Source organism: Nicotiana tomentosiformis, chromosome 2, assembly GCF_000390325.3.
Source record: "Nicotiana tomentosiformis chromosome 2, ASM39032v3, whole genome shotgun sequence".
Taxonomy (NCBI): domain Eukaryota; kingdom Viridiplantae; phylum Streptophyta; class Magnoliopsida; order Solanales; family Solanaceae; genus Nicotiana; species Nicotiana tomentosiformis.
In genome coordinates, this window is record NC_090813.1 from 159,961,297 (window position 1) to 159,986,416 (window position 25,120).

A 25,120-nucleotide genomic window follows, 5' to 3' on the forward strand; every position below is an offset into this window, starting at 1 on the left:
ATTGTGTCTTGCTGGTGAATATGCTGGAAGTAATTTAGTTTCAATTGAGTAGCATAATAGGTTTGGAGGATTCTGAGTTTTAAATACTTGTTGGCTTGTAAACATTTTCATTATTCCAAGACCCAAAGAACAATGTAATACTTTATTATTTTTAAACTAAATATACAAATATATTTTTCAATATAAATTTATTCGGTATGGTTCGGTTTATTTTCATAAATTTAAAAACCTACCCTAATTATCGGTACGGTTATAGATTTATAAAAAACCTACTGTTTTATTAAAAGAAACCTAAAAATCGGCTCGATATGTTACGGTTTGGTCGGTTTTTAAATATCCATTGACACCCTACTAGTATTGTTTATTCACAGCACAAAACAAAGAATATGTATATTCACAGCATAAAACAAAGTCATGTTATTAGTTAAGAGCTTAAACTCCATCGTATTTTGAGCTTCTTACTTTTCTAATGCAAGTCTTTTTTACTTAGATTTTATAAAGTGTTTACTGGATTAATTGGCCTTTTATTTTCTTATCAAGCACATTACATGTCTAATTACTTAACATAACTTTTAAGCCATCAAATAAGGGAAATACGGCAAAGATTGTTTTAGATTTGTCAACTACATGAAGGTTATGCACTGCAATATAGTCAAATGGCAAACCTGAGCAACCATTTTCACCTTCAAAATAGATTGTAATCTAAAAGGAAGGGGGCTGAGTACAAACCTGCTAAACTTATTTTCCAAAGATCAGCAACAAAACTAATTTATAGACACAAATCAAGTCCATCAACTTCTAATGTTTCATGACACGACCTTCAACCAACTTTCATGCTTCAGTATGTCAGGACTATGCCAACAGGAATGTTCCTCAAATTGTATCTAATCTAAGCTTGTATATGTAATTGTTTTACCCACCAAAGGACATATAATATAACTCAAAAAATCTCGACCAAATGACTTCAACAGTTCTGGGCTAACTAAAAGTTCTGTTAATTTCTCAGTCAGGCCGAATATTCTGGCAGGAGGGCGACATTTAGTATGTCTCCCAGCCGGAATGTAAGATGACTTCTCTTTCTTAATCTGCAAAAACAGTTGGCAGATGGGTTTTTAATTTAAAACTAGTCACATTTGCCCCTGTGGAAGCATGTGTTACAAACAGCTGCAAAGACAAGATGACTTCTATATTTAGTTTAGGATGACACCTATTTTTCTGAAGCAGTTGCAGCATCATCATCAGTATCCCGCCTTTTCTTCTTTCCATCCCCATGTCTTGATCTTCTTGGTGCTTCATCCTCACTTTCACTTTCATCATTTTTGAAGCTGTTTCCAGCACCAAACTGGGCATCTTGTTCGGGTTTCCCTCTTTGGGGATAATTTACTCCATCTGGTCCGCCAACTGAGCCCGCCATCTCCTGACCCTTACCTTGATCTGAACCGGAGCTGAATCTATCATTCCTGTCATGAACTGGAGCTCTCTGTTCTCTTTTAGGCCTATAAGGATTTTGAGAAGGCTGAGATGAGGGTGGAACAAATGATGGATGCATACCAACTGCTCGACCAGCTCTGGGTGGGCCTGTCGCTCCGGGACCCATCCCGCCCATGAAAGGGGGCCTTCCGGGACCCATCATCATCCCAAATCCACCAGCTGGAGGGCGGCCATGAAACATCATATCATTTGAAAATCGCGGGCCGTATGGACCGAAAGGTCTGGGACCCATTCCAAAATGATCAGGCATTGGGAAACCATCAGGTGTCATAGCTCCATAAGAAAATCCATCACCCATCATGCCCGGAGGGAAGCCCCGCATCCCAGGAAGAGGTCTGGGCCCATGTCCTAAAGGCATTATTGGAGGCCACACAATTCCCCTCCCCCTTCCTCTGCCAAGAGCAGCTGGTCCGAAACCTTGATCAAAGCTTTCATCCTCGTCCTCACTTTCTTCATCTTCCTCTTCTTCATTGTCTTCAAATGGTACAATATCTGGATTATCATTCCCATTGTCAGGGTTCACTCCCTTCGCCTTTTCTTCCTGTCGCTTGGATTCTGCTGCAAGTGAGATTGCCTGAAATACAGTTATTATCCCATTAAAATACAGTCTACCCGAATTCCAACTGCAACAGGACATAGTTTCTAATGTTCCTATAGCCACCATGTGCTTTTTCATCATGGATACTTCAAGAATTAGATGCTTAATGACAATCAGCACATTACAACCAAAGGGAATGATTGAAGCCAAATTTGAGTTTGAGGACTCAGAAACACTGGGTTGAACTTGAAGCATGATTGGATAAAATCGAGTCATTATCAAATCAAGCAAAATAAAAATAGACAACCGTGTGTAACATGTCCAAACCAAGCTATGTCATGATTTAAATGAAATTAACCCAGTCCCAATAGAGATTGGCGCTTTGTGGAAAATTAGGGGAGAACTGAAGAAACTAGAGAATCAAATCACCAACAAAATCTTGGACAGCCATGTGAGGACAGTGGAGAGTCTTGGTAGGGAGACAATAGAACAAAGAGATTTCCAGTACTAGTACGGTCCTAACCTTTTCCACTTAAATACTTGTCGTGCACCTAATCCACACATCACGTGTTGTGCTCTTGATGTGACATTTTGATTATTAACGGGCCAAAGCAGAACCTTTTCCACTAAAAGCAATGTGAAAATAAAAACTCCACCAAAGATAGCAAAGTTTGTTCAGAGAGCAACATGGGAAGAGCACTTACCAAGGATGACTTGCAGAAAATAGGTAAGTTTTGAATTGTGTGACAACCACATTGAGAGTTTAAGCTATTAGAGAGGGAGCACGTTATTTATTCATATTAGGTCTGCAACACGCGTGAGACTGGCCCTTTTTTCTTGGCCCAAGTGTGTGGAAATTCTTTTTGGTACTTGGGCATTCATACTTCAACAACTTTTCCTAAAATATGATATTATAGGTCAAACCACTAGTTGATACAATCATCTTTGGAAAATGGCATAGATTCTTTAATTGTCTTACAAAAGGAATTGACTGAGTTTCAGGAATAATTAGTTCAATTGAAGCCAACCTCAGACATTCTGTCATTTTTGCAACCAAACAAAAAAGTAAATCAGACTTGCTACAATAAATAGCATTATAATGTCAGGAACATCTGACTAAGATCAGGCAGCAAACCATATTCACAAACGGCACAAAATATTCTCGCTTGTCATCCAAATTAATAATGCTAAAAACTTCAAGACGTTAAAGCTAGCGACTGTCCAATCAAAGCCACTCATGACACTACTGAACTCCTACATGGGACAATTTAAGAATTTTAACTAAAATAAGCAGATAGCCAAACAGGACTGACAACCCACCAGAGAAATAATTTAAACACCCATTAAAGTCACTTGCATAATAACTATCACAGGGAAATTAAAAATATTTGTATATAGTATCAAGGTTCAATATTGTCAATCAGCATTGACTAATTCAATGCACAAGCAAATAACTTGCACAAACTATGGAATCAGAAACTCTTGCAACCAAAACCAGAAATTCTTTTTGATACCAAAAGCAGAAACTATACCATGCACCTGCAGAAACAGTGCTTCACGGAGATAGCCATGAAAGCAGTAACAAAGTGTTTCATTGTATATATCAGCAGTGGTTTTATGCATATTGTCAATATTCATAGCTAATGTAGTCTTTCCAAGAACATATTATCAATTTGGTCTTATACATATTATACCGAGACAAGTGACATGCTGAAGTGCCCCGAAAGCTCCAGGAACGGAAGCATTACCATCTAGAAAAAGAAAACTCTATTGAAGACAACATTCAAAAGAAGTAAAAGTAGTACCATAAGTTCGCTATCTGGTTCAAGATAAAGTAAAGAAGCCAACTGCTCACCAACAGAGGGTTCTAATTCTTGACAATCTCTGCTTATCTGCAACAACAGGAGCAAAATACAACATTAAAAAGGTGACTGAAAGGAACAACAGCATGCAGACCAATTCTAGCATCCAAATAAAACAAAACAGACCAACTAAAGAGCTTCTATTTCGGATATCGTAAGCATCAATCACCAATTAAAATCTTAGTACAAGGAAGATCATAAAATGCAAAAACCAAGGTTGTTTTTTGTTAAAACGAAAGACTTATGGGGATAGAGCCATAGAGGGGTGGGAAATTCAACTAGTCAATGGTTGGCCAGGCCCGTTGGGGATGTGTATTACACATCCATGAGGAAAGACTTTTGGAAAATTACAGCAATCTTCAATACAAACACAATTTCTTGCCTATTAGATATGTCAATCCCAGTCTAAATCAATCATTGGACATCAACATTCTTAGAGCAGTTACACTGGAAATTAAACTAGTTGAAATTGGTCAAAGAATCAACAGCTAAAGGCTTAGGCTTATACCTTCACTGGTAAGTTCTCATTGTATGGATTCCTCAAGTGGTGAGTTTTCTGGAAGGACAATTCACACAGCTGCATTTTAAACCTTACAGTTAGTCCAGATGTGCAAGCAATTATGCAAAAAGAGAGGTTAAAAGAAGAGATTTTCATTTTTTATCGTTAAGGTAAAAAGAAGAAATATACAACAAAAAGAAAACAAAACCCCAGCCAGTCAGTTATATCAAGTACATGTTAGAAAAATTATCATAGTCCTAAAGCTAAATAGAAAGGGCGCTAAAAGCAATAGGATTTCTCTAGTGTGACACTTTTGGTGAAGAGAGAATTGTACTTTCACCTGTTTAGGTTTTAATACTCGCACTAACCTCCATATTGGAACCCAAAACTATAGAATGCTCACCTGCCATCATAACTGAGCGTAAATTCAAATATACCCTTACTAGTATTACCAATTTAAGTTCCCAGATAAATATAAAAAAATTAAAAACACAAAAATAATGCTCCATATCTTCTAGACACATGCCCGCACATGATATCCTTTTTAGACTGGCTGATAATTTTTATCACTGTTGTGTTTCTCCCACTTCCAAGAGACAAGAAAAGCAATATTAATATCCCAAAAAGAAAAGGCAAGTTGATTTCATGCCACGATGCGTTTGCTCCCATCCCCTAAATAGAAGTTAGTAAGGTATTATATAAGCAGATACACATTTAAGATCAACCAAATGAAAAAGGTTCATAAGCAAACAACAGAGAAATCAAGATTAGAGGTGGGAGGGAGGGGGGGGGGGGCAGAAAGGAAATCTGAATGACCTTTAACCATTTTACTGAAAAATTACGTCCATAATGGGCAGTTCCATGTTCATGCTTCCAATTTCCTCCTTTAGCAGCGCCACCAATTCTAGATGTCATCTTTGCACAACCCTAAGAAATAGCAAACAAATTTCACACTGTGAAAACTCATGCGCCAAAGGAAGCTTTGTTTACAACCATCAACTAGCCTTACACTCGCACATTCCTTTCATGACAAGTCAAAATCAAATTATACACTCTTACAATAATTGTATACTAGTAATACTTAACAAATTCCTCCGCTATTTGGTAATGGACAAACTTTATATCTGTAGCACATAAAGATTAGAGAATAGCTTACCTGAAAATGTCTAGTCCGATTAACGGAAAATATCAGAATGACATTTTCCACAGAGTCAAAAGCTTCATTTAGTTTAGCCTCATTGCTTCTTTGAGTTGCCCAAACTCCTTGTTGTACTGACAATTCAAGATTCTCACGGTTGCAGCTTTTAACTATAAAGTACCTAATTCCATGCAATGACACTGGATAAGTATGCTAGCAAAAACAGAGATATGGAATGCAGCTGTCCCTTCTTTTTTCATTAGCCCAACAAGGAGAAGAATGGATAGAGAAGAGGGACAGTAGTACTATACGAACAAAGATCAATGAATTAAAAAATGGAAGTCACTGCTATGCCAGGATCAAAATCAGAAGTTCAAAAATTAAAGGAAATTCATCACCAGTAACAAATGAAGATATTGCAAGTAAAACAGCATCACAAAATGAATCACGACCTTGTGTCACTAAACAAGACAGAATACCAGTTCTGACCAGCAAACCTGTAGTGTTTAGTCCTAGACAGTTTTTCATCCATATAGCTTACTCATACTTTATAGGACATTGCGGGAAATATGTGACAGACCACTATGAGAGAATAATGAAGTTGCTTAACCAAAAAAAATAAAAAAAATAAAAGAATAATGAAGTTGCATCCCACTGCTAACTCATACTTGTGAAACTAGTCAATTAAACTATCAACAGGGCTCTTCCTTTTTCTTGCTATAGCTGTTTCATTACAACAAAACAGGGGTGCTGGTAGCAAATATGTATCGTACTATCATATCTAGTCAAATTGATTTAGATACTTCTGGTATTTGCTTTTTGCTATACTCGTAGTAGCAAAGAAGTTGTACTTCCATGAAGAAAAAGTTTTTGGACTGCTCGATATGAACCGATAAAACAATCACAAGAAAAATCTTTAAGTTACAATGGTAAAATCTCCCATTCAGTAGCAAAAAGAGAAGCTACAACATCATATGATTCTCTCTCCCTTCAAAAGCTCTCATGTTCAAGAGGGCCTACGTGAGTGTAATGCTCAATATTCCATGCTTTTCACTTCTCTTCTTTCTTCAACATGTCAAACTGGAGAAAGCCTCCTTTGTTTTGCCCGGCATCGCCATTGCAGTCCGTCCCATCTCAAAATCTCACAACACGAGCAAGTAGCCACTTGACAATAACAGAGGAAATAGTCCGCATCTTCACCAGACCATTTGCACATATATGACCAGCTGACATTTGTAATCCGCCTTTTTCTCAAATTTCAGTTTTCAGGATTACTTCCTTCATTGCTAGCCAAGTAAAAAAGCACACACTTTTGGTGCCATATGAATCCAAGCCGGTAAGTGTGAAAGATCTGATTCCAACCTCACCAAGAGTTATGATAATATGATTGTACTGACAACAATTCATCTCTTCCCAACATCCACCTCCATGAGTCCTGACTAGTGCGTGATTTATTTTGCTTGTAAAGCCTTTCAACCAGACCTTGGAATTTAACTACTTCCCAATCCAGAAGATTCCTTCTAACCATTATGCCCCAAGGAACTCCCCCCTATTGTAACCTCCAAAACCATCATACTGCCATCTCTCTCTGACTCGACTCTCGAGATATTATAGATGTTCAAGAATGTCCTTCTCAACGTCTCTTCCATGAACTTGTGACTCCAAAAGCTAATTCTACTTCATCCAAAACTTGAAGGTTTTGTTACCAATGAAATCTTTCCATCCTTTCATAATATCCCTCCAAAGTCTGCATCCGAATAGAAGTGTGATATTATTAGTCCTCTACTCCGCTTCACAATTCCATACTTATCCTCTATTACTTCCCTCTTTAGCTCGTGCTCCTCAATCCAAAATCTCTAGAACCATTTCCTTAATAGGGTTTTGATACCCTGGCATCTTTCATCCCGAGACCAACCCCCCACCCCCCCCCCCGGATATGTTACATTCTATCCTCAAATCTAAAATATTAAAATCTTTCTTTTTCGGTAAGTCTAGAGCAGTGTTGTTAAAAGTGACCGTCCTCGCTTAAAGCGAGAAGCGATGCGAAGCCCTCTGGCGCTTCTCTGAGGGTATGCAGTAGTTATTTTATTCTCATTCTCCTTTTCTTCTCCATTGTCTATGCAGTATTTATTCTCATTCTCCTGTTAAAAGCGACCGTCTTAGTTGTCTATGCAGTATTTATTTTATTCTCATTCTCCTTTTCTTCTCCTTTGTCTATGCAGTATTTATTTCAATATTCTTTTTTAAAATTCCGCTTCACATAAAAAATGCGAGCGCTTCGCTTCTCGCTTTAAGCGAAAAGGGGCTTGTCGCTTTTCCTCGCTTCACGCTCTTCACAACACTGGTCTAGAGAAAATTCATTCATTACATCAAGACGGTGTTAGATAATCAAGTATCCCGATACATCAACCTAATTAGATGTATTCTCACACCTGTATCCAAAATTGTATTGACACCCCATATCATAAAAGTAAACATCTTGACAAACCCAACAAGCACCTATGTCCAAGTAATGTAAAACTGCTTAACTAATATCAGTAGCTATGAAAACCTAGCAACATATGTGCACTTCATCGTCCAAAGGGTCACAATCCAAGTTACAATAACCAAATAATACAAGCTAAAACTCAACATCGAACTGGAAAGCCAGTGAAAGGATCACTTGAAAGTCAATATGCAACAATCAAAAAAGAAAAAAAAGAAAGACAAAGTTCCAACATGCAGTTCTGCAGTCAACGCAGTAAAGTCTATCTTCAAGCTATAGCATATCCAAATTCACAAAATGGTCTTTAACAAGAGGTTCACAACATCAACAAAAGATATCTCACTATACTTTCACCAAATGAAGATGATTCCGCCACAAGAGTATAACTTCCAAAAAACAAATTACCTTATTGCCTAACCTGAGAGGTCATCCACAACTTAGACTGAAAATAATAAATCATGTTTCTGTAAGATTGGTACGAAGTTATATTTCATGGAAAATATTTTTATAGAAAATGTTTCCTGTGTTTGGTTGGTAAGGAAAATATATTACAGAAAAAACATATATCAAAAGATTAAAAATAATTATAGCCAAATCAGAGAGTATTTGATGAAATTTTTTAGTATTAAAGAATAATAATAATTTCTAGGTGTTATGACAAGTAATAATAATTTAAAATAATTGCAGGGAAATAACTTCCCTCATAAGTGTGAGAATCATTTTCCCTCTTTGATTGAAATGTTTTTCATTAAAAACATTTTTCTAGTAACTAAACACCAAAAAATAACTTCCTCGCGCAGAACATTATCTTGAAAAATGAATTTCATCATACCAAACACATATCAGCTTATTATTTAGGGGTATGTATTAACTCTGACTATATATTAGACCACTGAGTTCTTCCATTAACTTTGTATGATATAGTTTGTTGCATGGGTCTTTAGAGGTACTAAAGAGGGTAAAGCTATTTGGAGAATTTTTAGTTCCTTTTGGTGCATTGGTCATTATATATAACTGCTATCTTTTAAGATCTCACCTGTCCACGATGGCGAAGCCACGTGAATTTTATTACTTTCCTTTTGGTTTAAATTGGTTTATTGTTATTTCATTCATGGAGGCACTAGAGAGCTAAGCTTTTGGTTCACATATAGCTTGTCCTCTCAACAATAACCAAAATGCCTCACTAAATCTATAGTCTAAGACTCCCATGTAAATACAAAAGGGAGTACAATATCTTGAAACCAATACACGAGATGATGCCCGCAATATTCTCGAATAAGAAAAGACAAATCAAGTGAGCATATAAGCACCCTGAATGCAGGACTTGTCAGATTTCATTTCTATCCAGAATTTTATCCTCAAAAAGTTAATGTTTTTGTCCCATCTATGACCCAATCTTTACCAAATGACTAGTATGCAATTGGGGATGGAGCAGGACAACAAGTTGAAAGTTAATATCCCCTTGTTCTTCCAAAAAGAAAATCGACCAAAAGCACAATTCCATAATTGTATGGCATGTAGACAATTATCAAAGGAGGTAAGATAAATAAAATAAGAATATAGGCAGGCCAAGACTCTGAAATCGAAACATCAGTAGCTTCTTAAAAACCCTAGCCACCTGGCCAGTCTAAATATCAAAAAACACCCTAACTTTTGCAAGAGACTGCCCAGGCATAGTCCTGCAGTCACACTAAAATACCAGAAATCAAAATCCAAAATAGAGAAAAATAGGTATTAAAGTGGCTCACCAAGCTACTAACACTCATCCAAAGACATTACATAAATTTCAAAGATCTCAATAAGCCACACTGGTACATGAATCTGCTTTAGAGAGGAAGAAGGGGAATGGAATCATGAAGGCAAACACAGATAATCTCTCAAAAGCTTAACCATAGTACATACTTCAAAATTTGCAAACCAGGTTTAAGGCAATATTTAGCATTGTCAAGACCTTGATCATGGAAAGCAGTTGGAGATGCATATTATGCATTTCTAGACTATACAGGTTAATCATCACATTTTCTGACAAGTAAATAACATTCTATTGCAAGAAACAACACCAGGAAAGTGCTGACTGCTAATCCATCAAGCAAAGAAATTTTTATAAGATTGTATACCTCAAAGACACAAAAAACAATTCGACAAAAGCTATACATTTCCCAAGTTGCACCAGAAACATAGCTGCAATACTTGAGACTAGAAACAGATTCTAGTTTGCATGTTGATGAAAAGAAGGCGCTTATCTCAACAGGAATAACTCAATATGATAGGATCTATTTAGTAAGCCTGAGACACCATTTCCTTAAAGTCTAAGGAGAAAAGTAACCACCTCGGGTCGCTGAACCATGATTAGTACATAGAGCATGCTTGTCTGCAACATGGAGCCATAGGCTCCTTTGCCCTAGAGTTATGGAGAGGAAGAGGACCACACTTAGAGCTCCCTAGGTCTAAGATGGTCTAATTGTTGTCTGACAGGCGCCACAGCAAAATCTTACTTTTCAAAAGGAACGCCAAAAAATGAGAAAACAATTCAAAGGACATCTCAGAATCAAGATATAGTACCGCTTCACTTTCACAAGCAGGGAGGAAGTTACAATGGGTGCATCACCTCACCCACCCCTCCCTTGACGAAAAATTATCCAATGCCTTTAGTCTTAACCTAGTATTTGATATTTAGATCACTCTGACAAAGTTAGACTAGCTAGAAGAGCAAAACGCAGCGACCACAACAGCTAATGAAATGCTAGTGAGAAAAAAATGAGCTCTTTTCTTTCAAAGAGAGTTGTTTTAGCTTCATTAGTTGTAAGCAATCATTAGGCCTAAACTTCTAGCAGCTATAGATACACAAACCATTGGGAAAACTAAGAAAAACGGAATGAAGAAAGCAAAGTAGCTACATATCTTCTAATCCGATTCCCCTGTCCTCTTTTGGAGGAGAGTGATCTCTAAATTTACGTATGCATCAGGGCACTCAAATTATCCGTAAAAGTATGTATCTTTTATTGCAGAACTCTGATGAACTAAGATCACAATAGTCAATATCAATTCCTCAGACATGCAAACTATGCCTAAGTAGAACAGAAAATAAAACAAAGGGAAAACCAGTATACAAGTGGATATAGAAAACAACAATCACGAAACTAGTTGAACTAGTTACGACCCCAAGGCTCTGGACGAACTCATTACAGCTGACATAGGGGACTGTTAAATTATTGTAAATAATATACGTACATGAACTGATTACATAACCTAATTAAAGACCTTGAAACTCTACACACCTAGAGGTTCCTTGAGGCAGGACTACTGCAGTTCTATCTGTTTGATTTTGCTGGCCATTGGGATGAATTTGTGTTTGAGTTGGGCCACCCTGTTGTTGAGTCTGTAAAACTTGTTGTTGATGAGGCTGGATCTGTTGTATAATGGGTGTCTCAGCTGCTGTAGATTTCACAGCAAGACCCATTCCATTCTGTCCTTGTGAAGCTTGAGATTTCTCAGCCTGTGTTGAATAATTAGCATTCCGGTTTTGGTAAAACCTGTTTGAGTAACCATAGTTGTTGGACGCCAGATGCTGAATTTTCTGAAGAACTTCTTCCACTGGTGGTGGAGGTCCAGGCAACTTTGCATGTCTATATCGACAATCAGGACCATTTGGACAAAACCCCAATTTGTACCTGTATTATAAAAACCATCATAACCAGCAATAGATGTCATTACCTAACCATATGGCATTTCTCTGAGGTTCTCGCTACTGTCATTTTTTGCTTATTAATATATGTTTACCCTCAAAATCGGATAACAATTGAATTTATAAGTGGTTTTAAGGATACGTGATTTAATTTGATACTAAACGACAAATAAGATTGCAATTGAAATAAGTAATGGAAAAGTGAATGCAAACCGCTTAAGTTGAACAGTCTTAGCCTTTGAAGGTTAGCCACCCTCGAGCCCAAAAATGCTTTTATTGATAACAGAACAACAAGAGAATAATAAGAACTTGAAGAGAATAGTAATATACTGCTTTGGGATACGTGTTACAAAGTGTTTTATAAGTAATCAGACTCCCCTTTATATAGTAGGGGAGTCTTACCTTAGATACAATTCTATAAAAGGTAAAAATATCCTGGCTTGTTGATTTGCCGGGTCTTTACTGACACCTGCCGAGATTCCCGCCGAAATATCCGATCGGCTACGGATATTTCGGCCTTCCGTTATTCCGGTCAACCGGGTTATTCTATTCCACCTCTTAGAAAGAAAAGAACTTAAATAGTCTCGCGTGTCTACCATTTCACCACCAAGGCATCTTGAAAGTGAATCGTATTCCATGAATATGATATCTATCTAGTGTGATGTACCTATAACTTATGCAAATTTTGATTTTCCGAACTTAGTTAATAAATAAGGCGAGATGGAGACCCTGATTTGGACCCTCGTGTTTTAAACCGGCAATGTTTCCTCGAGCTTATTCGGGGTCAGGGTTGATTCCGGGATCACGGGCTCAATGTTCCTGAGGACGGACATTCTGACCTCGTGTTCTGGTTCGATGAGATTCAGGGTCGATCTTCAACCCTTCGCGTTCTGAGCCCGATCTGTTATGCAATAGTCCAGCCCGATTTCGACCGTATACAGATAGTCCCCTCGTTTTTCGGAGAATAAACGACGAGAAACGATATGAGCTTCCGATATCTCTCCTCGGTACTCCGCGTCAGAAACGACAAAATGAACGAAACGTCTCGTTAGTCACGTCTTCATGGCATTAAATGTTCGTCAGTTGCTGGTCGGCCACTTGTGGCTTTGAACCGTCGTTTGGAAACTATAAATACCCCCTTCTTCATTCATTCAAACTTTTACATCCAAATCTTCTGTACTCTTGTTTTTTAGAAATTTCAACACTTCCCAGTATTAAATTTCTGGCTATTCTGAAATCCTTTCACAAGAACTTCAGCTTTGTTCCCCAACCATCAAACTTAATCTTTAAACTTCCCCTCTTTCCTTCATCTATCAAGGAAATGGCGAAGACTTCAAAGTCCTTTCCCCAAAAAGAAACTCCCTCTGCCTCGCGACCGGCTGTAGAGGAAAACGTTTCGTCTGCTGCTACTGAGGAACCGACATCGGAACCTCCCCCGAAGATGTTTGTTCCTACGGGGTGCCCAACTGGTGCTGATTTCAAGGTCGAGAAAACCTCCTCGGTACCGGGTCGGTGTGAACCGGTCTCGAGATATATATGTTCGGTCACCGATAGTTTCCTTTCCAAGGTCAAGGAGGATTGCAACTGGGTTAATAAGCACGTGGTGGTCACCACGCCCGAGGAAGTGATTGCTACCCACGTGGAGGTTTTTTTTAAGTGTTTACACTTATCCCTTCACGCTGGGCCCCTTGGATCCGGTCATCATTGCCTTTTGTAAGAGGTACGAGGTGACCCTCGGTCAAATTCATCCTTCTTTCTGGAGGATAATAATTCTCCTCCAAATCTTCGTAAGCAAAATCGAGGGGTGCCCCTTCACCATCGACCATTTCATGCGTTTGTATAGTCCCCGACTCTATCGAGGGGGATTAATCAAACTTGTCCGTCGGGCTAGTAAGGCCCCATTCTCGAGCATCGACGAGGATCGGGACTGAGGCTGGTTAGGCCGATTCGTCCGAGTGAAGACCTCGAATTTAATCCCGGCCGAGTATATGCCATTTCTTGAGAAATGGAACATGACACGTAAGTATAACCTTGCTCTCAAGATTTCGTTTATCGCTTTTCTTTTTCTTCCCTTCTCATCGATGTTTTGTGGTGGTGCAGCTGTTGCTCGTATGCCGGATGTAGTTCCTCAACTCAAGTAGTGGGTCGAGGGCATCATGTTCCAAGAAACCATATTCCGAGCGCGCATGGCGCGAACTTTCGAAGGGCCAGTGGGAGGCCCGTTCTCACGGTGAGATTCTGTTCTCGTGTGAACAACACTTAGGTTTCCTCCGTGTTGCTGAGCCCTTACTCATTTTCCTTTTCCTTGCAGGTCTTCCCAAGGATGTTGCAATGAGGCCTCATCTGGTGGCGAGGATTGCCCCTCTGAGTCCCCTTCTTCGAGACAGGGTGAGGAAAAGAAGAGAAAAAGGGCTCCGAGTTCTCCGAACTCAGAGAAGAAAAAAACGAAAAGGAGGCTGGTGCGCAAATCCAAGGAAAGCACCAGCGGCCGGGTGATCCCATCGGACTCACTCAATCGGCTGAGGAACGAGTCCGAAAAAGAAGAAGAAGCTTCCGTACTGGTGGCCCGCGTGCGAAGCGATACCAAACTGCCTCAAACCAGAGTGGCTGATAAAGAGGCAGTGACCAAGGCCTCTGAACCAGAGAGGGGCGAGGCCGTTTCGCCCCGAGCTGGGGAGGTCGACAAAGAGACCACGACCGGTGCTTCTCGGGCAGAGGATAACGTCCCGAAGGATGCACTTGGGGTGATAGATCTCTCCGAGTCGCCCTCATTTACCGATTCCATGATCAACGAGGCCCAGATGCTGAAAGGACGCTCAAATGAGGGGCCCCAAGGGGTGGCAGACTCTTTTAACAACTTCTTTGATGGCTTAGATTCTACCGCCTCGGAGGACGTCACCGGGTTGGGTGACTTACCGGTACCAAAGAAGAGACCGTCTTCGGGAGCCACCGGGCCTTCTTCAAGTCCGAAATTAGAAAAACCGGTTCCCAGCTCCGAGCGCAGATCCTGATCGAAAGTGGTCAATTATTATGTCTATTCCGGAGGATGCTCGGGTTCTCTTTGCCCCCGTGGGGGTTGCCAGTTATTTTCGGTGCTTGGTGACCGAAGAGGATCAAGCCAAAATGGACGAGGTGGAAGCGCCCTGCCTGTTCAACAAAGCACAACAGGCGTTAAATTGGGTAACTTTGAATGCCTTTTGTCGACCTTTATTATGTACTTTAAATCAAGTCGCAAACAATCGTAACCCTTTTCTTTGTGCTTGCAGGCCTCGGTGCTTCATGACGAGACTTTTCTCCGACATTGGGAAGAGTTAAACCAACACGAGGCCGAGACTCGAGGGCTCACTGAGAAGAGGGATGCTTACAAACTTCTCAGTAAGAAACTCCAGGCTGGGCTAGAGGCGGTCTGGAAGGAACATGCCGACCTGGTCGAGTAGGTAAGAAGAGTATTTGAAATTAGTGACGATGAGTCAGACACGGTGGCTAACGGTCCGAACCCGCAGGTTCAAAAGAAACTTGATCAGATCGAGCAGCTCCAGGCAGACGTGGATGCAGTAAAGGCCGAGGCCGAAGAATGAAAAAGAAACATCGATCGCTTGACCTCGGAAAAGGAGGCTGCCCGGGCACAATTTACTTCGGCTGAGGTTCAACTTCGGACTGCAAAGGAAAAGGCCTTGGTGCAGGCCAAAAAGGTCGAGGGGCTCTAGTCTCAGCTGAGTTCGGCTGTCTCTGATCAAGAAAATCTGGCCAAGGAGCTTGAGGCGGCCAATCAGAGGTTGTCGTGGTCAAAGCCGAAGCTGATGAAAGGGTGGCCCAGCATAAGGCCGATGCCGAGGCGGGGTTTTGATTTATCGGCTTAGATCAATGATGCCAAGGTGCTCGAAGTCGCGGCTAGGAAGCTGGCCTATCCCGAGGAGGAAGATTCCGAGGAGTCTGAAGATTCAGGTGAGTCCGAGGGCGGCGGAGACCCCAAAGGTGATGACGCGGCCCCCGACGAAGACTAGGCCACTTAGAATCTTTTTAGATGTTTTTGTCTTCTGCTTTTGGTTGAGGCCGTTCGGCCTTTGTAAAATTTGTGTCAGGGCTATTGATATGTATATATAAGGCTTTTTCCCTTTCACAGCTTTTGAATTTTCCCTTTGCTTTATTGTGTGTGTTCGCAAAGATCGAAATGCCTTAGCATGAAATAGTTAGGTTATGTTCGAAGGTTCGAACAAACCTTGCCTTTAACATTATTTAGTTTTAAGGCATCATGGGGATTCGGTATTACCGGAAACTTTTTCCCAAAGTAGTTTAGTTTGCCGAGGGTAGCCTTTAGAACCGGTTATGGAATTTTTTGAAGGCCTCGTTTTTGTTGCGAGTCTCGGACGTCTCCGAGCCGTGTTAATATGGCCATAGACTTTTTAGTTCGGGTGTCGTCCAGTGGGCTAGCTGTCTCGAGTTATCCGGGCTTACCTAAGATAACAGTCTCCGATTGGGGGTGGCCGTGGCCTTTGAAATTCGGGCGTTGCCTAATAGGTCTTATGCCCCCCCAGGTCTGATAGCTCGAGCCGTCCGAGTTTGTTTTCGGACGGCAATCCCCGAGTGAGAGTGATTGTTCGAACTCGGATTAAGGTGGCCCTTGGGCTCGATACCCTTAGGGGATCGTATGTAGGAAATTCTTTGAAAAATGCAAGAAAAATTTTAAAGGACAAGATGTTTGTGCGCAAGGAAGAGACCTCTTTTCATTCTTGTGCATAATAGTTATACATGTATACATGCTTTGTGCCAGGGTTTGAGCAGTCTATGTGGGCACGGTTCATTTGACCTTTTGGCCTTTACAATAAATCCTATCGATTGAGACCTTTTATCACGAAGTCTCTTTCCTTGCTAAAGTCGATATTCGAGGGTAATGCCCCTCAGTGTTCGGGGCTGATCGAAGAGAGGCCTCGAATGTTGTTGTCACCGGTTCGTAGCCGGCCTTCAATTCTAAGTTAGCACGATTTACTTGTTGCCTCGTTAAACACCTTGCCGAAAAATCCATTTGGGACAAAACCGGTTCAAGGGAAAAAGAGTGCAACGCGTGCTTTCAGACCTAAAATCTCGTATTGTCCCTTGTTGGTTACCTGCAAGCGTTAGCTTAAAATGTAAATAAAAGAAAGAAAGGGGCCATACCTTAGCAGTAATATCGCTTCAAGTGAGTTATATTCCAGTTGTTCGGCAGTTGCTCGCCGTTCATTGTTTCGAGTTTGTAGGATCCCTTTTCGGTGATCTCGATAATTTGGTACGGTCCTACCCAGTTCGGCCCCAATTTCCCTTCGTTCGGGTTTCGGGTGCTCAGTGTGACCTTCCTTAGTACCAAGTCCCCGGTATTGAAGTGTCGAAGGTTGGCCCTTCGATTGTAATACCTTTCGATCCGCTGTTTTTGGGCGGCCAAACGGACAAGGGTGGCTTCGCGCCTTTCATCTAATAGCTCCAGGCTCGTACTCATGGCCTCGTCGTTTGATTCCTTTGTCACATATTGGTTCTCCGACTTCGACCGGTATCAGAGCTTCGGCGCCATAAACCAAAGAAAACGGGGTTGCCCCGGTACCGGACTTCGAGGTCGTACAGTATGCCCATAAGACTTCGGGTAGTATTTCTTTCCATTTTCCTTTGGCGTCGGTTAACCTCTTTTTAAGGTTTTGGAGTATGGTTTTGTTGGTAGATTCAGCTTGTCCACTCACACTAGGGTAATAGGGTGTTGATAGGATCCTTTTGATCTTGGGGTCTTCAAGGAATTTGGTTACTTTGCTGCCGATGAATTATTTTCCATTGTCGCATACAATCTCGGCCGGCATTCCGAATCGGCATATGATGTGATCCCAAATGAAATCGATGACTTCATTCTCCCTGACCTTCTCGTACGCCTGGGCTTCCACCCATTTAGAAAAATAGTCAGTCATAAACAATATAAATTGAGCCTTACCGGGTGCCCATGGAAGGGGGCCGACGATGTCCATTCCCCACTTCATGAACGGCCATGGCGACAAAACCGAATACAGCAGCTCCCCGGGTTGATGAATCGTCGGGGCGTGTCTTTGGCATCCATCACATTTTCGAACGAACTCCTTTGCGATTTTTTCCATGTCGATCCAGTAATAATCGGCTATGATTATTTTTCGAACCAACGATTCGACGCCCGAATGATTTCCACAAGTACCTTCGTGGATTTCCTTCAAAACGTACTTGGTATCCCTTGGCCCTAGACATATTGCAAGTGGGCCATCAAATGTTATTCTGAACAGGATTTCATCTTCTGACAGGCTAAACCGGGTTGCCTTTGTATGCAGGGCCCTCGATTCTTTTGGATCCGAGGGCAGTTTTCCGGTCCTAAAATATTCTACATATTTATTCCTCCAGTCGCAAGTTAGGCTCGTCGAGTTGATCTCGGCATGGCCTTCTTCCACCACCGATCTCATAAGTTGTACGACTGCCCCTGAATTGAATTCGTTATCTTCGACCGATGACCCTAAGTTAGCGAGGGCATCGGCCTCACTGTTTTGATCCTGAGGTACATGTTGCAAAGTCCATTCTTTGAACCGATGTAATGTTACCTGCAACTTGTCTAAGTATCTTTGCATTCGTTCTTCTCTGACCTCGAATGCTCCATTAACTTGGTTTACAACAAGAAGGGAATCGCACTTAGCTTCGATCACTTCTGCCCCCAAGCTTTTGGCTAGTTCAAGGCCATGATTGTCTAATTCGGCCTCGTTGTTAGTCAATTTCACAGTCTTAATAGATTGTCTAATTATATTGCATGTTGGTGGCTTCAATACGATGTCAAGTCCGGACCCTTTCGCGTTTCAGGTGCCATCCGTAAAGAGGGTCCAGATTCCCGAGGAAGTCCCTGAGTTAATGAATAACTCTCTTTCGACCTCGGATATTAAGGCCGGCATAAAGTCAGCCACAGTCTGCCAAGATTTGAGACTGAATGGCGGTTCGAGGTCGATATTCAATATCGTACCCGCTTATTTCCACGGCCCATTTGGCCAACCGGCCCGAGAGCTCGGACTTATGCATAACGCTCCTCAACGGGTAAGTAGTTACGACACATATGGGGTGACACTGGAAGTATGGTTTTAGCTTCCTAGAGGCGCTTAGCAAAGCGAGCGCCAGTTTTTCTAGGTGAAGGTACCTAGTTTCGGCCTCACCTAAGGTCCTGCTAACATAGTAAATTGGAAATTGCGTACCTTGATCTCCTCGGACTAGGACTCCACTTACCGCTATCTCCGAAACCGCCAAGTACAAGTACAGTGGTTCGTCTGCCTTCGGCGTGTGAAGTAGCGGCGAACTCGATAAGTACCGTTTGAGTTCCTCCAAAGCTCGTTGGCATTCCGGAGTCCATGAGAAGTTATTCTTCTTCTTCAATAGTGCGAAGAATCGGTGGCTCTTGTCGGACGACCTTGAAATGAATCGCCCCAGGGCAGTTATGCGCCTAGTTAGCCTTTGAACGGCCTTCACGTTGTCTACAACCGTGATGTCATCAATGGCTTTGATTTTGTCTGGGTTGATCTCGATTCCTCGGTTGGATACCACGAACCCGAGGAATTTACCTGATCCAACTCCAAACGCGCATTTCTCCGGGTTCAGCTTCATATTGTATTTCTTCAATATGCTGAAGGTTTCCTGCAAATGTTTTAAATGGTCCTCTGCTCGCAAGGACTTAACCAACATGTCGTCAATATAAACCTCCATTGATTTTCCTATTTATTCCTCGAACATCCTATTTACTAGGCGTTGGTAAGTGGCACCGACATTCTTTAAACCGAATGGCATCACGTTGTAGCAGTATGTGCCGTATTTTGTGATGAAGGAGGTTTTCGCCTGATCACCCGGGTCCATCCGTATTTGGTTGTACCCGGAGTAGGCATCGAGAAAACCGAGGATCTCGTGGCCGGTCGTGGCATCGATCATTCGATCGATGTTGGGCAAAGGAAAAGAATCCTTGGGGCATGCTTTAATTAAATCCTTATAGTCTACACACATTCTTAATTTGTTCCCTTTCTTAGGGACTACTATCACATTTGCTAACCAATCCGGGTATTTAACCTCCCGAATGGACCCTATTATAAGGAGTTTAGATACCTCGTCCTTGATGAAAGCATGTTTGACCTCGGACTGGGGTCTCCTCTTTGCTTGACCGGATGGAACTTCGGGTCCAGGCTCAGCTTGTGAGTGGTTATCTCCGGTGGGATCCCTGTCATATCAAGGTAGGATCAAGCGAAACAATCTACGTTAGCCATAAGAAACTGAATGAGTTTTTTCCTGAGCTTGGGGTTTAGCCCCGTGCCCAGGTGTACCTGTCGATCGGGTAGATGCTCGACCAATGTGACCCGTTCCAGCTCCTCGACCGTCGATTGGTGGCGTCGGAATCATCGGGGGCTATAAAAGACCTGGGTACTCCGTAATCATCGTCTTTATCAATCCCCTATTCTCCCGGTTGGATCGGAGCCAGTGTTGGTAATTGCTATTTGGTTTCTGGCTTTGTGATCGAACTCGACCCCTTTGGCGTTGTGAGTGCGGATATCAGAATCGCCTCTTCAACCGCAAACATCTCCTTCGCGGCTGGCTGTTCTCCGTATATCGTTTTAATTCCATCTGGTGGTGGGAATTTTAACACTTGGTGCAGGGTTGAGGGTACTGCCCTCATGTTGTGGATCCATGGCCTTGCGAACAAAGCATTGTACCTTATGTCTCCTTCGATTACATAAAACTTAGCTTCCTGTATGGTCCCAGTGGTGTTTACCGGTAACATTATCTCACCCTTGGTGGTTTCACATGCCATGTTGAATCCGTTTAGAACTCGGACCGCATGCACGATTTGGTCTTGTAGACCGAGCTGCTCCACGACTTTCGATCGAATGATGTTGGCCGAGCTACCTGGATCGATTAACACACGTTTAACTCGAATTTTATTTACGAGTACAGATATTACCAGCATCATTTTGCGGCTGTACAATCCTTTCCGCGTCCTCGTCGTTGAAAGATAAAGTTCCTTCCGGTATGTAATCTCGAGTCCGTTTCTCCCTAGTGATGGATACTTTGGTGCATTTCAACATCGGCCCCTGTGGGATATCAACCCCACTGATGATCATGTTAATGACGTGTTGAGGTTCTTGTTATTCTGTCTGTTTGTTAGAATCCCTGTTCCTGAAATGATTCTTGGCTCGGTCGCTCAAGAATTCTCGAAGGTCCCCATTGTTGAATAGTCGGGCTACTTCTTCTCTCTGTTGTCGACAATCTTCCGTTCTGTGATCGTGAGTGCCATGATATTTGCACATCTGGTTAGGATCCCTTTGGGTTGGATCGGATTGTAGAGGTCGATGCCATTTGGTATCTTTGATGCGCCCGATAGCTTATACAATGGCGGCAGCATACATTAAAGTTGTATTCCGATGGCCTCGGCGCTTCTTTAGGCCCGATGGACCTGTCGAAATTGTTTTTGGTCATGAGTCCCCGGTTGTTCTGACCTCGATCATTTCTCCTTTCGTTTCTCATGGGGTTCCGCCCGGACCCACTGCTTCTCCGATTTCCATTATATGGCTAATATCGATCCCTGTTTAATCTCGGTTCACGATCGATATCTCTCTTGATTCTGTCAAGGGTTCTGACAGGATAAACAGACCCCGAAGGGGCCTCGAGTTGATCATCTTCGACTCTAATTTTCGATTGATACATGTTATGCACGTCAGCCCAGGTAACGACCGGGTATTCTATCAGGTTCTGCTTCAGTTGTTGTGAAGCCACCGAGCTTCGAACATTGAGTCCCTGAGTGAAAGCTTGAACAACCCAATCATCAGCGCGACCGGTGGCAGATCCATTCGTTCCATTTGAAAACGGGACACGAGCTCTCTGAGCATCTCGTTATCCTTCAGTTTTACTTTGAAAAGGTCTGATTTCCTAGTCTCGACCTTGATGGCACCAGCATGTGCTTTCACGAAAGAATCTGCAAGCATGACAAATGAGTCAATAGAATTAGGAGGTAAGTTGTGATACCATATCATAGCTCCCTTTGACAGGCAGGGTCTCCCCAAATTTTTTCAGCAGAACAGACTCGATCTCATCGTCCTCCAAGTCGTTCCCTTTGATGGCACATGTATAAGAGGTTACATGCTCGTTTGGGTCGGTCGTTCCGTTATACTTAGGTATTTCGGGCATACGGAATTTCTTGGGGATCGGTTTCGGAGCCGCGCTCGGGGGAAAAGGTTTTTGCACGAACTTCCTAGAATCCAGGCCTTTCAATATCGGAGGCGCTCCTGGGATTTGGTCTACCCTGGAATTGTAGGTTTCCACCTTTTTGTCGTTAGCTTCGATTTTCTTCTCCCCTGATTCTATCCGTTTTGTCAGCTCCTCGAGCATCTTTATGATCTCGAGGTTAGCCCCGATTCATGTTCATTTGACCTTTCTATGACCGGTTCATCCCTGCGGGTGACTTCACGGGGAGGATCGGGCTCAACCTTGCTCAGTGCACGGCTTTGGTTCTGCAACTGGGCTATCGCCGCCTGTTGAGCCTGCAACATTTCGAAGATCACCCGTAGACTGATCCCGTCCCCTTCAATGTTTTGTGTGTTTTGAGTTGCCGATCGGGTTCCACCAAGGACGTTATTTTCGGGGTCGGTAGGCAAGTTCGTGTCGATAGCCACATGTGAATTAGCATCAATTGGATCTACGATCGGAATTCCAACGGGATCAGCAGGCGGTACCTCGTTACCGGTTGCTATATTGTTATTTTCACCTTGATGACCGGACTCGTTGTCAACATGTAGGGGTGCTGATTGAGAGTTTGACATTTTGTGTTTTAGCCTGGAATCAAAGACACTTCAAAGAGCAAGTGTAAAGTAGTGTGTGTTATGGAGATTTGTACCAAACAACCACTATTATCCTTAGCCCTACAGTGGGCGCCAAACTGTTTACCCTCAAAATCGGACAACAATTGAATTTATAAGTGATTTTAAGGATACGTGATTTAATTTGATACTAAACGACAAATCAGATTGCAATTGAAATAAGTAATGGAAAAGTGAATGCAAACCGCTTAAGTTGAACAGTCTTAGCCTTTGAAGGTTAGCCACCCTCGAGCCCAAAAATGCTTTTATTGATAACAGAACAACAAGAGAATAATAAGAACTTGAAGACAATAGTAATATACTGCTTTGGGATGCGTGTTACAATGTGTTTTATAAGTAATCAGACTCCCCTTTATATAGTAGGGGAGTCCTACCTTAGATACAATTCTATAAAAGGTAAAAATCTCCTGGTTTGCTTATATACCAGTTCTTTACTGATACGTCCTGAGATTCCCGTCGAAATATCCGATCGGCTACGGATATTTTGGCCTTCCGTTATTCCGGTCTTATGTTGTTTTATACCGGCAATATTTCCTCGAGCTTATTCGGGGTCAGGGTTAATTCCGGGATCACGGGCTCAATGTTCCTGAGGATGGACATTCTGACCTCGTGTTCTGGTTCGATGAGATTCGGGTCGATCTTCAACCCTTCGCGTTATGAGCCCGATCTGTTGTGTAATAGTCGAGCCCGATTTCGACCGTATATATATATATATATATATATATATTAAAAGCAAGCAAATTAACATTAGTCATTATCATAAACATCTAAAGCACCTATGTCACGAGTTCAAACCCTGCTGCAGACAAAATCTGGTATTTAAGCGGAGAAGGATAGAGGGGAAAGTCCATTATCCACGGAGTTTCGAACCGTGTGTCATTGGCCCTCGGGGATTTCTCAGTTATTAAGATAAAAAAAACTTTAACCTCTACGACATGCAAGGCTGAGACTAAAGCCCTGGGGCCTCATAGAGGCTAAAGTTTGGACGGAGATTATAGCATTATTCTAGTAGGAAACCTCATAGCCAATTGCAACATATAGGAGTATTTGTTTTCTTCAATTACCAGTTTACACTAAATATAGATAGTTTTGGTTGGTTGCGTTATTAAAGATAGATGAGCATAACCCGAAAGTTAAAATATCAGTTAAAGAAAAAAGGTCATACATGTTGCATTCCTTGATATCCTCAATTGTGTGCTTATAAACACAGTCCTGTTCACGGCACTCCCCATACAGTCTAAAAAACCGACAGATTGGCATTCGAGATTTATCATACTGATGAAGGAAGCCGCAGGCTTCACCCTTCATACACAGTGACCGCAGCCAGTGGCGGCAAACAGTCTGCCTGAAACTCCGACGATTGCCAACAAACCCTACATCCCCGCCTACATGGGCCGAGACAGTAGGCGGCTGGTTAATGTTAGCATTTGGGGCGGCGGCCGCGGCAATGTTGTGATCGGAAGATTGTGTCATTACTGGTACGGAAGCAGTTGGGTGTGTCGGCCCAGTGTCTAAGCCGCCCTCGAAATCAAAGCTTAAACCCCCTTCTCCTTCGTCCATTAGTTACTCTGAAATTGTATATTCAAATGGATACTTTTGTATATGAGAGAGAGAGAGATAACTAGATTACTGATTTTGATTGGAATTCGGGGTTTATGATCCTCCGGGGTTTTTCAAATTTTACCAGTTTTCTGCAGTCTGGTTGCGGGGTTAGGAGAAAACAAAGATCTATGTATAAGGGGGTTTTCGTCCTCTCCGTTTTTCTGGCCGGGGAAGGAAAATGAGGAAAGAAAAAGAGAGAAAATATATAGCTTTCCCTCTTTTACTAAATAGCTTTAAGTTTACATGCATTGCACACGGGTGTATTGTGTCAATTATATATATATATATTGACATTAAAATAAATGTAACGTTTGTTTAAATGATGAAAATAATATTGTTACATTTTTGCAATAACTGAATTCAATATCTTCTGAATATGCAAGATAATGAATTAGTTAAATTATATGTACAATATTTGTAATTATACATATATTTATAATATTAAATATAAGTATGTTAAGTTGTATCTCACCTGACATCTCTTTATGATATATTTTATTTTCTATTATTTAATTATACATATATTTATAATATTAAATATAAGCATGTTAAGTTGTATCTCACCTGACATCTCTTTATGATACATTTTATTTTCTATTATTTCATTCTTATTTATTTAAGTTTGCATTTTAGCTAATTTAGTTTTTAGTATTATATTATAGCAGATTTTGCTCTATCTTTTGGTTTCTTTCATCGCTGATAGTATTTTATGAAAACATATTTATGTATTTTAATATTTGTGTCAACTTGAAAAATTATTTTACTTAAAAGACGAATTTGGAAAAAAAAATGAAATTGGATTATTTTGCTAATTAATTCATTCAAATATTTTTTTTAATTAGTTAATCCAAACACTTAATCATTTATTCTCAGCATTAAAAAATACTTATTTTTTGAGGATGCAAATTCTTAATATTAGCTCAATCAAAATTTAGATATTTAATATTAATTA

At 41.3% G+C, this 25,120-nt stretch overlaps 1 protein-coding gene across 1 annotated transcript; it reads right to left on the reverse strand.

Moving 5' to 3' along the window:
* Window positions 1–752: 752 nt before the first annotated feature.
* Window positions 753–24,385, reverse strand: LOC104118697 (30-kDa cleavage and polyadenylation specificity factor 30-like). The gene is made up of 8 exons (XM_009630001.4): window positions 23,732–24,385; window positions 11,292–11,684; window positions 5,547–5,709; window positions 5,207–5,317; window positions 4,400–4,468; window positions 3,835–3,921; window positions 1,208–2,065; window positions 753–1,085 (listed from the first exon to the last, which is right to left on the reverse strand). The coding sequence occupies exons 1-7, from the start codon at window positions 24,124–24,126 to the stop codon at window positions 1,208–1,210; spliced, it is 2,076 nt and encodes a 691-aa protein (XP_009628296.1). The 5' UTR covers window positions 24,127–24,385; the 3' UTR covers window positions 753–1,085.
* Window positions 24,386–25,120: the final 735 nt, after the last annotated feature.

Coding starts and splice junctions, on each gene's coding strand:
- LOC104118697 (XM_009630001.4), bottom strand. CDS start 24,126: ATGGACGAAGGAGAAGGGGGTTTAAGCTTTGATTTCGAGGGCGGCTTA. Junction 4,469..5,206: donor TTTCAGTAAAATGGTTAAAG/GTCATTCAGATT, acceptor TTTAAAATGCAG/CTGTGTGAATTGTCCTTCCA. Junction 2,066..3,834: donor AACCAGATAGCGAACTTATG/GTACTACTTTTA, acceptor ACTGTATTTCAG/GCAATCTCACTTGCAGCAGA.